This window comes from Kogia breviceps, chromosome 9, assembly GCF_026419965.1.
Source record: "Kogia breviceps isolate mKogBre1 chromosome 9, mKogBre1 haplotype 1, whole genome shotgun sequence".
In the NCBI taxonomy this organism is placed as follows: Eukaryota; Metazoa; Chordata; class Mammalia; order Artiodactyla; family Physeteridae; genus Kogia; species Kogia breviceps.
Genome location: NC_081318.1, coordinates 14,906,432 through 14,921,068, shown reverse-complemented (window position 1 = coordinate 14,921,068; position 14,637 = coordinate 14,906,432). Strand labels below are relative to the sequence as shown.

At 39.8% G+C, this 14,637-nt stretch overlaps 1 protein-coding gene across 2 annotated transcripts in view; it reads right to left on the bottom strand.

The window, feature by feature from the left end:
* The window catches only part of KIAA1549 (KIAA1549 ortholog), a 143,952-nt gene that overhangs the window by 15,465 nt on the left and 113,850 nt on the right, over positions 1 to 14,637 (bottom strand). Inside the window, exons 17-18 of one of the 2 annotated variants that reach the window (XM_059074850.2) lie at positions 5,867 to 5,913; positions 244 to 404 (exon numbers count right to left, since the gene is read on the bottom strand). In XM_059074850.2, the coding sequence (XP_058930833.1) occupies positions 244 to 404; positions 5,867 to 5,913 (208 nt within the window). Of the gene's footprint in view, positions 1 to 154; positions 209 to 243; positions 405 to 5,866; positions 5,914 to 14,637 lie in introns of those variants that run through there. The other variant, XM_067042056.1, reaches the window with a different exon arrangement.

Sequence of the window (14,637 nt, the reverse complement as noted above, 5' to 3'; positions counted from 1 at the left end):
TCCATGTGAAGGGACTGTTTTCGAGACACTTACTCAGGAACAAATCAGAGGCCATCCGTCTTGGGATCTCAGCCACTCTCTCCTTTCCTACCTCCCCAGCCCTACATCTTCACCGGGATCCGAGGGGACGCGGTTCTTACCGGCGGAAGAGGCCAGTAACAGGATGCTGATACTCTGGGAAGTCGAAAATGATCTCTGCAGAAGTTAGCTAAAAAGAAATGCAAGGTAAATAGCCACATGTACCTGTGGTGCCCCCGACAGGCCGAGGCCGGGCCACCGATGGCACCTCCTCAGAGTAGATCCCTCGGGCAGCACACGAGGTGGCTTCGGACGAGGCCTGGGGCTGCTGGGGCTCGGCAGGCAGCAGCTCCGCAGACTGCAGCAAACCGGGGCCAAAACCTGGTCTGAAAGCGAAGCGCACCCAAGCGTCAGGACCACACTTGCCTGACTCTGGCACTTTATTAGGTCCACCCTCAGCCCTTAAGGAAAAATAAGACCTATTTTTGTCTGTTGGCTTATCATCTATCTCCTCTCCCAGAACACAGGCTCCCTGAGGGCAGGGACTCTACTTGCTCACTGACAAAGCTCCAGTGCTATGAAAAGTATATATACCACCCAGTATACATGCTGGAACACAGCTGATGCTTGTCCAATCTGCTAGATGACTGAAGACGAAATGCTCTAGTTTACAGACCCAAAGAGGGTGTGGCTCAAGCTCCGGGGGCCGTGCATCTCCAGTGCCCAACTAAAGGGGTGGTTCTCAACCTTGGCTGCACGGTAGCATCACCTGAGAAGCCCATGCTGCACCCGAGACCAGTGAAAACAGACGCTTTAGACGTGGGACCCAGACACTGGTAGTTTTTAAAGCTCCACTGACGGTCCTGAGCTTCACCAAGGCTAAAAACCAGTGCTCTTAAGCAGTGGTTCTCAAACTATTTAGTTCTAGGACCCGTTTGCACTCATAAAAATGAGGACTCCCAAGAGCTTTTGTTTATGTGGACTGTATCTATAGTTTTCAAGTTCAAAATTAAAACTGAAAAATTCACTTAAAAATAACAATATTAAACCTATTACATGTCAACATTTTTCATAAAATTAACTATATTTTCCAACCCCCCCAAAAAAATTAAACGAGAAGAATTCTACATTTAAAAAAAAATGTCCTTAAGAGAAGACATCTGGATTCTCATATACTTTGCATTCAATCAGTTGCCATCAGTTATTTTAAGAAGAAAAGCTCACCTCACATAAACATGTAGCTGGGAAAAGGAGGAAGATTTTAATAGCTTTTCCAGATAATATTCAAATAGTATTTCGGTTAAATATTCTTCTTTGAAACCACACCAGAACTCAACAATATCTCCTTAAGGGTTAGTGGCAATACAGACTCTGAAACAGTATCAATGAACTTTTCATCTCTGTTACATTAAAACCACTGGTCTTTCTTGCACTTTGAATAGACCTATGCATGGTTTTATGACATTAGGTCATTTGGAAAATATTGGTTCAATGAGTTATGCAGACTTTTATTTTACTGACACGTTTTATTTTACAGTAACCCCAAATCACATTCATTAATATCACCATTGAGCTCATCAGAGAAGGCTTTAAGTACTAGGAAGCTGTCAGCTGCACGGTGGCAGACAAGTTTCCAAAATTCTAATTTTCACCTGAAAGCTCAATTTTATTATTGGTGGCAAATGCTGTCAGTTGTTTTCCTTGAAGTGACAGGTTCATTTTCGAGGCCAAACACCCAAGTCCACTGGCTGCTTGTTCAAGCAAAAACACGGCACCAGTTAGTTCAATTCTCAACTCAAACAACTGAACAAGTGCCTTTCTTCAAAAGGCCATATTCAGCAGAAGTGCTTTATATGCATCTCCTCTTTTGTCACCCAGACTGTTAGAGACTCAAGGGTCTAGGTTTAATAAAATTAATTTTTACTACTTCATCAATGACATACTAACACAAAACTGGCATTTAAAAAAAAAGCTGTGGGGTTTCCCTGGTGGCGCAGTGGTTGAGAGTCCGCCTGCTGATGCAGGGGACACGGGTTCGTGCCCGGGTCCGGGAAGATCCCACATGCCGCGGAGCGGCTGGGCCCGTGAGCCATGGCCGCTGGGCCTGCGCGTCCGGAGCCTGTGCTCCGCAACGGGAGAGGCCACAACAGTGAGGGGCCCGCGTACCGCAAAAAAATAATAAATTAAAAAAAATAAAAATTAAAAAAAGCTGTGGTTGCCCAGCAGTGAAGAACCCTGGAGCGAGTCCTTCAACAGCTGGCTACCGGCTGGATTCATGCTAAGGCACCACAGTTTCACCCACCATTGCTTTCGCACCTTGGTGCAAAGGTCAACAGAATGAGAGAAGTCAGATAACAACTTAATATTATTATAAAAATAGTTCTGACCTGACAGACCCCCCTGAACGGTTCTCAAGGACCTTCTAGGGATCTAAGAATCTCACGCTGAGAACCATTCTTCTAAAGAAATTTAAGAATAAAAAAAGATGATAATTTCATTACACTTTCATGCAAATGGCAATTAACTAGCAATTAATAGATTATACCTGTTCGATGAGAAAGTACACCAACTTGCCCTTATTCTATACTGTGATTTCTGGAGTACAGCTCATAAACTGAAACTCAGGCTACCTACATTAATCTCTTTAAATAACTGCTGCTGTTTTAGATTGACCTCGGAATCAGATGTCTGACCTCTCTGGCCTTACATATCTCACAGCTTAGCCAATGCATACGCCTTCTTCCAGATCTGTAAACCGGAGCTCACCTAACCTAATCATAATCTCTGGACCATCCACCCAGGAACTACCTCTTGCCCTTTACTTATTTCTGCTTTACCCAATCAATTAGCACCCTCCTGCCTACATTTGCATCCTTTTTTTTTTTTTTTTTTAACATCTTTATTGGAGTATAATTGTTTTACAATAGTGTGTTAGTATTTGCATCCTTTTAATCCTAAATTGTGTGCTCAGATAGTTCAGTGCACTCCAAATACTCTAGAATCTTTTACCTTGGGTGACCGTAAAATTCATCATCCAAACCAGAACACTTTTGAGAGTGAAATTTATTAATAATTATGCTGAACAATAGCTGTAAATTAGGACTGAACTGGGCAAATCAGATCACCTGGTCCCCCTATCATTAGCTTCTGCCCGGGATCACCTAATCTCCACCTGTTCCCTTTATTTTGTTGCTTTTGGACCACAAAGCACTGCCTTGGTGGGGAGGGAGGGTTGGGAAAAAATAAAAGAAACCCTGCTGAAAATGAGGGCAAATAAAGAAAAGTAAAGAAAAAGTGGGTCTCCCTGGTGGCACAGTGGTTAAGAACCCGCCTGCCAATGCAGGGGATATGGGTTTGAGCCCTGGTTCAGGAAGATCCCACATGCCGAGGAGCAGCTAAGCCCGTGCGCCACAACTACTGAGCCTGTGCTCTAGAGTCCGCGAGCCACAACTACTGAGCCTGCATGCCACAACTACTGAAGCCCGGGCACCTAGAGCCTGTGCTCCCCAACAAGGGAAGCCACCGCAGTGAGAAGCTGCACACCGCAACGAAGAGTAGCCCCCATTCGCCACAACTAGAGAAAGCCCGCGCGCAGCAACAAAGACCCAATGCAACCAAAAATAAATAAATAATAAATAAATTTTTTAAAAAAGAAAAAGTAAGTTGGAAGCAGATAACATTCCTACTTCTGTGTGACTTCCGATCATTAAAGGGATAGTTGAATATGATTTCTGAGACTAACTCTGTTTATCTACAATTCCTTCACTGAAATAAATCAACTGTCTATTCACATGTAGGTCTGAATTACCAACCCTCCCTTCTGTTCTAATGGTCTATTTGTCTTGCTTTATAACAATACCACACTCTTAATTCCTTCACAGTAATTTATAACATTTAGAACAATCCTAATATCTTATTCTTCTTTCTCAAAGTGTCTGGGCTGTTCTTAGCCCTTTGCATTTCCACATACATTTCAGAGTGAGTTTGTCAATTTCCATGTATTAAAAAAACCAACAAACTATTGGGATTGTGAATGGGACTGCAAAAAATCTACAGATCACTTGGGGAGAACTGAATTTTAAAAATATTGAGTTGCACAATCCATAAATATCTTTCTTTAGAAGGCTTGAATATCTTCAGTTAGATTTACCCTGAGGTATTTTATATTTTTGAATGCTAGTTTATATAGTATCTTTAAAATTTTTTATTTTCTGTAACTGCTCATAAACAGAACAGATTTTTGTATACCAGTCTTATAATGCTGTATACTGATCTTCGTAATCTTCGTATACAGTTACCTTGTAATTTAACTATCTTGCTATTTAGCCATCTTGCTAAAGTCGCTTATTTCTAAAAATTCATGTGTTGATATTTTAGTTTATTCTGCTACAAAATTATATCATCTGTGAATAATAACAGTATTATTTCTCTCTTTGAATTCCTTAATCCTTTTGTTTCTTTTTCTTGCCTTATTATACTGGCTAGGACCCCACAGGGCAATGCCGAATAGAAGTAATGCAAGCAGACATCTTTGTCATGCTCTTACTCTCAAGAGGAAGGCTTTTAACATTTCACCATTAAGCAATATTTGCGAAGATACCTTTTTATCAGATTACAATCAGTCTGCTTCTATCCTGTGTTTGCTAAGATTTTTACCATGTATGGATGTTGAACTTTATCAAATGTTGTATCTATTGAAATGAGAACATTTTCCTCCTTTATTCACTACAAAGTGGAGAACTACAGTGATTTTTTAAAATGTTAAATTACTCTTGCACTGCTGGAAAAAAATCCAATTTGATTATGACATGATAGATATCCTATTGATTATATTGCTGGATATACTTGCTAATATATAGTTTCACATTTTTGGCATCTATGTTCAGGAGTGAAACTGGCCCTTAATTTTTCCTTTCTTGCAATGTCCTTGTCCATCTTGTCTTTGGTATCAAGGTTATGCTGGTCTCAAAATGAGTTGAGGAGTGTTTTCTCTTTTTTCTGTTCTTTAGAAGAGTTTTATGACATTGGTATCTTTTATTCTTTCAGTGTTTGGTAGAATTCACTGTTGAAGCCACCTGGCCCTGAAGTTTCCTTTGTGGGAAGAATTTTAATAATGACTTTAATCTCAATAGTTATAGGACTATTCAGGTTTTCTCTTTCTAGGAATTTTTCAAAGAACTAACTTTCAGCTTTATTGATCTTCTCTAGTATGGTATTTGTTTTCTACTTCATTAATTTCTATTCTTATTTTTATTATTTCCTTCCTTCTACTTCCCTAGGTTTATTAGATCTTTTTTTTAACACTGAGACAGACACTTAAGAGTATTGATTTTCAGCCATTTTTCTTTTCAAATATATTTTGAGTCTTTCAAGGCATCAAAGTGCCCCACTAACATGGCTTTAGATGTACCACACAACTTTCGAAACGGTGCATTTTCAAGACTCCAAGCCTCATGAGTCTGTCAAAAGTTTTGCTCAGCTTCTCAGTCACCTCCTCTGGAATCAGCAGGTATCCGTGGGAAAAAGTCAGGGCTCATCTCTCTGGATCTGCTGGATCTTGGCCCCATACTGCTTCACTGCCCTGTTAGCCACCTGCTTTTTTGTTTTTATTTTTAAATCTTGTCTAGCTTTTCCAGTTATCATCAGCAAATTATCTAGTCTGTCACTACTGGAAGCAGTAATTAAATTCCAACTTTTTCCCTCCTCTTCTGGTTAGATCAAGATAACACACAACTCAAGAGTTTTTCATCTGCTCATATTAGCTATTAGCTAAAAGAAACAAATTTGCAAAATTTAAGAAACAGCATATGTGAGAAAGTCCTGATACATTTTCTCCTAAAAACCTTACCTTGGTAATGGGCCTGATGGGGGAGCCATGCCATAGTCTTCATATCTCTGGAAGAAATTCAAAAGAAGATGAAGATTAACATTCAATACTTATTATAAAGTGACAACAGCAAACTTACAAATTTAGATTTACAGGATCAACTTCCAAGAGAATTATTTTCTCATAAAAAGTTAGCATGCTATCAGGGCATTCTGCCATCAAGTAATGCTAGAAGTTTCAGTTTGGGGAACTGGGCTAATAAACACACAACTAGTTTCTAGACCTTTCTTTCTTTTGTGAAAATATTAACAACAGACAGGGTTTCTGCACCTGCTCTTCTCTGTAGGCTTATCCTCTACAAACCTGTATCTTCTGCTAAAAAGGTGGGCCTTAAATGGCCACATTTAGTACACATGACTCTATCAACATGGGCCACAATGGTCACCAGATCTAGGGGGTGCCCAATAGCAATTCAAATACACTCAAGAAACTAAACAATGCAAATGCTGTACCATGTTGTAGAATGCTATAAAAAGAGAAAGAATATAAAGAGAACCATAAGTTAGGCCCTAAAAGGTGAAGTGAACACCTTCAGTTTCTGACAGTTTTCTAGTACCAAGGAGGCCCAACCAATACTCCCTGCCTTAAATTCCATAAGGTGTCCGTGTATCCTTCAATCAACTCTTTTTACTTGAACTAACTTGCACTAACCAAGTGCTCTTTGACTGAAACAAGATGGCACCAGAATTTTTGGGGGCAGGGGCTGCGTTGGGTCTTCGTTGTTGTGCCCAGGCTTTCTCTAGTTGCGGCGAGCAGGGGCGACTCTTAGTTGCGGTGCTCGGACTTCTCATTGCGGTGGCTTCTCTTGCTGCAGAGCACAGGCTCTAGGCACGTAGGCTTCAGTTGTAGCACACGGGCTCAGTAGTTGCGGTGTGTGGGCTCAGTAGTTGTGGCTCTTGGGCTCTACAGCGCAGGCTCAGTAGTTGTGGCACCCGGGCTTAGTTGCTCCGCGGCATGTGGGATCTTCCCTGACCAGGGATCGAACCTGTGTCCCCTGCATCGGCAGGCAGATTCTTAACCACTGTGCCTCCAAGGAAGCCTCCCAGATTTAAAGAAACCTAGACCTATGTTGCATTCCTCAAGAAATCTACATATCTTAAGCCTAGCATACGCTGGACTCGGATTTTAACACTTCAACAACTATGAATCACTATTTTGGAATCAGGTATTTTAGCAGGATAGTAACTCTGGACAGCATCCATCCAACTCCAGTCAGTTTAAACCAATAGGTTGTCCAGGATCAGGACCTACAAGTTAAGTTAGTAAGTCAGCCTTGCTTCTGGACCTGCTCTAATATTAGATCTTTATTTTTCTAAGCTGCCATTACTGAATTATTATTTTGTTATGCACTGTATGAACACTAACTCAGGCCCACAGCAACACAAAGAAGTGGTCACTATCTCTGTTTACAGATGAAACCAACACACAAGGAAGTTAAACAATTTCCTCCTAATTTATCTTTCTGACATGCTTTTAACCACTGGGCTGCACCACCCATAATTCCTAAAACCAGACTTTCCCTCTTGAATAAATCGCTACTTTACAGGGTTTGGGGGGGAGTAGGAGCTTTGGAGTCAGACACACTGACCAAACTACTCCACTTCCCTTGGTATATTTCCTTAGGCCAAGAAGTACAGAACAATCTCCGTACCTCACAGAGTTCTGAAGGGATTATTAGACATGAAACTGTGCTCAAATTACTTCACCTCTGACCCTCACTGCTTCCCTTCCCTTGGCAAAGGGAGAGAAATTAGAACCCTGTAGAGTTCCTCAACTGAGGTAAAAAAGCCAAAGGGGATTATGGAAGAAGAGAGAAATAGGACAAAAAGAAGTGTCAATTCCTTTTCCAAATAATTAAACAGAAATCTGAGACTGGATAAAGATTATTTACAGTGGCCCTTGTGCTTTCAGCACAGTTTGGACTTTTTAAACATAGTCACGTGCAAAATAAAACCAAAAACAAGGATCAAGGCTTAACAGTTCACCTATCAGGATTTCAAAAGATCTAATAAGTGATAAACTAAAAGAAAATCAATGCAAAGTAGCTATCTACTCTTTAACTGTTTTATTATTGTAGTGCTAGGCATTTCCAAACCATTGTAGTCAGAAAAAGGATACTATTTTTCTAGAGACTACATGCCCCCACTGAAAAGGTTTTAAAATAAATCGCAGACAGATGGTAGGCATTTCCTTTAAGTGGGTCACACGTGTAAAAAAGTTTGGCACACAAAAGAGAACTTTAAGGTTTCAATCAGCTAGGCGAATAAAAATCCCATTTTAATGCATCCTTTCTTTCTATACAGTATAAAACAAGCCAACAGAGCAAGAAAGGCAAGTGGTGAGTGGAATCTGGAGGGGCCTGAGGTAAAGCAACCAGACAGTAAGGTCTGCTTGTAAAATATCTTAGCTCAGGTATTCACACCTGCTACTTAGTGGACAACTCCACAGAGGTTAACTTTACTCAGGAAAGCAGAAATACCACCTATTAAGTGGCCTGACTCACCAACATATAACTAACATCTTTACGCTGGCAAAAAAGAAATAAAAATGTCATCAGATGGTAAATAAAGGTTCATGGGGTAACTGAAGGCACCTTGAAATCCACATTCCTGTGTTTTTTTTACCGTAGTCAGCAGGAGCAAATAAAAGGTGATCAGGTTCCTCCTGTCAACAAACAGTAACTTTATAACCAATTTATAAACACGTTGAAGTGACATTAGATATGCCCAAATACAACCAATGATTCTGATTTTCCACTCGATTAAATTGCTACCACTCCCATCAAAATATGAAGGGTAACATCAAAAGTTCACATCAAAACAACTTGATAAGAGTATTTATAAAAATCTTGCTATAGGGCTTCCCTGGTGGCGCAGTGGTTGAGAGTCCGCCTGCCGATGCGGGGGACGCGGGTTCGTGCCCTGGTCCGGGAGGATCCCGCGTGCCGCGGAGCACCTGGGCCCGTGAGCCATGGCCGCTGGGCCTGCGCGTCCGGAGCCTGTGCTCCGCGGCGGGAGAGGCCGCAGCAGTGAGAGGCCCGCATACCACAAAAAAAAAAAAAAAAAAAAAAAAAAAAAAAAATCTTGCTATGGGTCTGAGTTCTTGGTTATGATGGAGGAGTAAGGCATTATTATGGAATCGTTAATCTGCAACACGCATGAACAATGAGGAAAGAATAAAAATAGTAATACAAATCTGTCAAAAATTACTGCTTCACTTGATCAGCAGAAACCAAACAAGTAAATAAATGGGTAAAATATGCCATAAACTGAGAAAAGCAGTGGCCAAGGGGGGAAAGAAAGATTCTGGCAGCACAATGTGGCCTCTAACTTAATAAGAATAGCCATTCCTCTTTTTAACTTCAAAGATGTGGTAATAAAACAACAATATGGGAGACCACAGAACTACGGAAATAATGTGAGGACCAAAATAATGCCAGTATGATTTTAAGAAATCAACAAATGGGGAAAAGAATAGATATGGTTTAAAAGCAAACCAATGCCACAGAGAAAAGGCCCAGGATAACCATAATTGAAGGCAGAGAAAAAAGAACAAAGTAGCTAAAGCAATTAGAGATAAATGATAGATACAGAAAAGAGACAAAGATGAGCCAACATAAAAATAACTGGTACCTTCAACTCCAATAAATAGAACAGAGTAAGACAATTACTTCAGAAATATAAGAAAGTTTCCCTGAGGTGAATGAAAGAATTGAATCCAAAGATAAAATGGACGTTGGTTCTTCAGGGAGGAAAATGATTCAGAAAAACTGGTTGAATGCCAAGAACTATTTACGCTTCCTAGAGGATATGACATGTACATCTTCTATTAGAAAGGGAGAAATTACGATGGCCACAAATTTCTGCGCTGAACAATTCAAGGAGCAAAGAGAAGCAACACGTAGATTGCCAGCAGCGCACAAGTTCAGGTCGGGAAGTGAGATGAGAGCTCTCCTTTTGGAAAAACACGACTCAGCAAAAAGCCTCCTGGAAGGTCTCCCTCTTAGCTCCAAGTCCTCCTGTCACCCATAGGATGCATCTACTGTGTTAGCCTCTCAGCTTCTTGGGCTGCTCAACACCAATAAACAGCATTTGACTTGTCAGCCACCACCCTGACATCCTACTTTCAAGACCACAGGCAGGGAGATGATTAGGAAATCTTCCAATAATCTTGGTGAGAGATGATGATGGATCCAACCAGAGTAATGCAGTGGGGAGATTTGAGAGGAAGAATCTACAAAGCTCCAGCACGTTTGACTGCCGACTACTTTCCCTTTCAGTGTATCGTCTATCATCACGTCAAATGCACCCCCTGATCTGCACATCTCTTCCCAGTTGTCCTTTCATCACATATTCCTGATAAAGCCCCAGCTCCAGATCAATCCAACTGCCTGTTTTCTCCTTGTCTACACTTGGGTATCGCAATGCTGATAAACAAAACTACAGAACTTTAATTTGTGCCACTATAATTTCACGATCGCCAGTATGAACAGCGGCCTCAATGCTAAGTGATTACTCCCACATCCCTAATCTGTTTTCTCTCATTCTCCACAATAAGTATTTCAAGTTTCTACTCTCCCTCAACCCTCTTGCCTTGCCTTGCCACACTTGTCTCATTCTCAACAGAGGACTCTGCTTTCTCTACTATGAGAATAGAAACCATGAGATGGGTGGTCCTGCAAGGTACTGCCACCCAACTACAAACCTGATTGTACTTGCACCCAATTCTTTCTCCCTCCCATTAAAGTGGAAGAAATATATCCCTTCATTTCTAAAGATAATTCCTCCACCGGTACTCTGGATCCCCCTTCCTGTATCAGCAAGCTCTCCTCCTACACTGGCTCGGTGCCATCAGCAATTAAACATGCTGAAGCCACGTTGATTCTTCCTCTCTTGCACTGTGACAACCCACTCTCCAGTGTAAAATGAGAGCAATCTTTCCAAAAGGCACACCTAATGATGTCTCTAGCCTGCTCAAAACCCTTCAGTATCCAGGCACTACCCTCAGGATGAGGTCTAGGCTCCTAACCTCTCTGCTTCTCCCTTTCCCTCTCCTCCCTCACATCTCACCACTGTTACTTCCCACTTCCCATTAGTTCCCCAGAACTAATTTCAAGGGTTGATTGCATCCCTGCTATCAGTTACTGAAAGAGGAGTGTTGAAATCTCTGACCAGAATTGTAGATTTGTTTATACATGCATGCAGTTCTGTCAGTTTTTGTTTCACGTATTTTGAAGCTCTATTACTAGGCACATAAACATTTAAGATTTTTATGACTTCTTTTTTGTTTTGTTTTGTTTAAAAAGATCCATTTATTCTAAAATTCTTTTTATTTATACTTTTAAAACAATATCTTTATTGGAGTATAATTGCTTTACGATGTTGTGTTAGTTTCTGCTGTATAACAAAGTGAATCAGCTATACACATACATATATCCCCATATCCCCTCCCTCTTGCGTCTCCCTCCCACCCTCCCTATCCCACCCCTCTAGGTGGTCACAAAGCACCGAGCTGATCCCCCTATGCTATGCGACTGCTTCCCACTAGCTATCTGTTTTACATTTGGTAGTGTATATATGTCAATGTTACTCTCTCACTTCGTCCCAGCTTACCCTTCCCCCTCCCCATGTCCTAAAGTCCATTCTCTATGTTTGCATCTTTATTCCTGTCCTGCTCCTAGGATCATCACAACCTTTTTTTTTTCTTTAGATTCTATATATATATATGTGTTAGCATACGGTATTTGGTTTTCTCTTTCTGACTTACTTCACTCTGTATGACAGACTCTAGGTCCATCTACCTTACTACAAATAACTCAATTTTGTTTCTTTTTATGGCTGAGTAATATTGCATTGTATATATGTGCCACATCTTCTTTATCCATTCATTGTTCGATGGACACTTAGGTTGCTTCCATGTCCTGGCTATTGTAAACAGTGCTGCAATGAACATTGTGGTACATGTCTCTTTTTGAATTATGGTTTTCTCAGGGTATATGCCCAGTAGTGGGATTGCTGTGTCATATGGTAATTCTCTTTTTAGTTTTTTAAGGAACTTCCATACTGTTCTCCATAGTGGCTGTATCAATTTACATTCCCACCAACAGTGCAAGAAGGTTCCCTTTTCTCCAAACTCTCCAGCATTTACTGTTTGTAGATTTTTTGATGATGGCCATTCTGACCAGTGTGAGGTGATGCCTCATTGTAGTTTTGATTTGCATTTCTCTAATAATTAGTGATGTTGAGCATCCTTTCATGTGTTTGTTGGCAATCTGTATACCTTCTTTGGAGAAATGTCTATTTAGGTCTTCCATCCATTTTTGGATTCAGTTGTTTGTTTTTTTGATATTGAGCTGCATGAGCTGCTTGTATATTTTGGAGATTAATCCTTTGTCAGTTGCAAATATTTTCTCCCATCCTGAGGGTTGTCTTTTCGAAGATTTTTATGCTTTCTTGATGAATTGGCCACTTTATTATTATGAAATAATCCTCTTTATCCTTGGTAATATTCTTTACTATGAGAACTATTTTGGCTAATATTAGTATAGCCACTCCAGGTTTTGTGATTAGTGTTAGCAATGGTATATCCTTCTTCATACTTTTAACCTACTTGTGCCTTTATATTTAACGTGGGTGTCTTGTAAGCAGCGGATAAGTGGATCTTGCTTTTTATCCAATCTGACAATCTCTGCCCTTTAATAGGGATATTAAACTGTTCACATTTAATATGATTACCGACAGGTCTGGATTTAAATCTACCATCTTGGTATCTGCTTTCTATTTGTCCCATCTGTTCCTCGTTCCCCTTTTCCTCTTTTTCCACCTTCTTTTGCAGTACCTTTTTATTATTTCATTTTTACTCCTTTGTTGGCTTATTAGCTACAATTATTATTATTTTTTTTTTAGTGGTTGCTTTAGGGTATATGTTATATATTTTTCACTTATCACAGTCTACCTTCAAGTGCTATTATTCCACTTTGTGCATGGTATAAGAACATTAAAACAGTCCCCTTTTACTTCTCCCCATTTGGTCTGGGTGCTACAGTTTTCATACATTTTATTTCTACCCCACAATACTTTGTTACTACTTTGCTTTAGACAATTACCTTTTTAAAAGATTTAAATAATGAAGAAAAAAATTTCCTAAAATTACCCACATATTTACATTTCTAGTGCTTTTCATTCATTTATGAAGGTCCACATCTTTATCTGGTATCATTTTACTTCTGCCTAAAGGACTTTCTGTAACATTTCTTGTAAAGCAGGTCTGCCAGTGATGCATTCTTTCAGCTTTTGTGTGTCTGAAGAAGTTTTTATTTCATCTTAGTTTTTGAAAGAGGTTTTCACTGGATATAGAATTCTAAGTTGACAGTTTTTTCTTTCAGTTCTTTAAATATATGTTCCACTGTTTTCTGGACAATGAGAATTCTGCTGTCATCCTTACTTTTGTTCCACTGTATGTTTATGTTACCTGCCCTTTTTCTCTGGATAATTTAAAGATCTTTATCATTTATTTTAAGCAATTTCATCATATTTTTGGTATAGTTTTCCTCATGTTTCTTGTGCATATGGTTCATCAAATTTTGTGGATCTGCAGATTTAGTTTCAATCAAATTCAGAAAAAATTATTCCTTTATTTTTTTCTGACACTCTCTCTGCTCCTTCAAGAACTCCAGTTACAGGTATATTAGTCTACTTAAAGTTGTCCCACAGCTCACTAACGAGCTATTCATCTTTAAGTCTAATATTTACTCTTTGTTTCATGTTGGATAGTTTTTATTACTATGCATTCAAGTTTACTAATCTTTTCTTCTGCAAATCTAATCTGCCATTTATCCCATCCAGTATATATTTTTCATCTCGGACATTATAGTCTTCATTTCAAAATTTGATTTGTATCCTTTAATATTTTCAATGCTTCTAATTAATATGTTCACTCTTTCCTCTAGTTTCTTGAACATACCGAACTCCATTATAATTCTTTTAATATCTTTGTCCACTAATGCTACCATCTATGCCTTTTTCTTGCTTCTCGGCTTGTCTGGTTAGTTTGATTGGATGCCAGACTTTGATTATTAAGTTGACCTTGTTGGATACTGTATATTTTTGGTTTTCTTTATAAATATTCTTGAGCTTTGTTCAGGTTCAGGTGTTACTTTTTTCTGTGTTAGGTAGAATGAGAGCAGCTCTGAGTACTCTAATCGATGCTCCATGAATTATGAGGTCTTTCACACTGGTACAAAAAAAACTGTATTAGTCATCTCAGGCTGCCATAACAAAATATCACAGATTGGGTGGCTTAAACAACAGAAATTTACTTTTTCACAGTTCTGGAGGCTGGAAAATCAAGTTTCCAGAAGGGTTCAGTTGTTGGTGAGAGTTCTCTTCCTGGTTTGTGGACAGCTGCCTTTTGTGTCCTCACATGGTGGAGGGAGAGCTCTGGCGTCTCTTGCTCTTCTTCTAAGGGCATCAGTTCTATCAGATCACGGTTCCAACCCTATGACCTCATTTAATCTTAATTTCCTCCTTCAGGACTCTATCTCCAATATATTCGCATGGGGGTTTAGGCTTCAACATACAAATTTGGGGGAATAGAATGCAGTCCACAGCAGGAACATATTCCCACGCTGATGTGAGCTCTGAGGATTGTTCCCGCTAATCTTCTGGGGTAGTTCTGTACTTAAAACTGGTCGATACTCAAATGAAGATTCCATGCAGCTCTCTGGTATTATG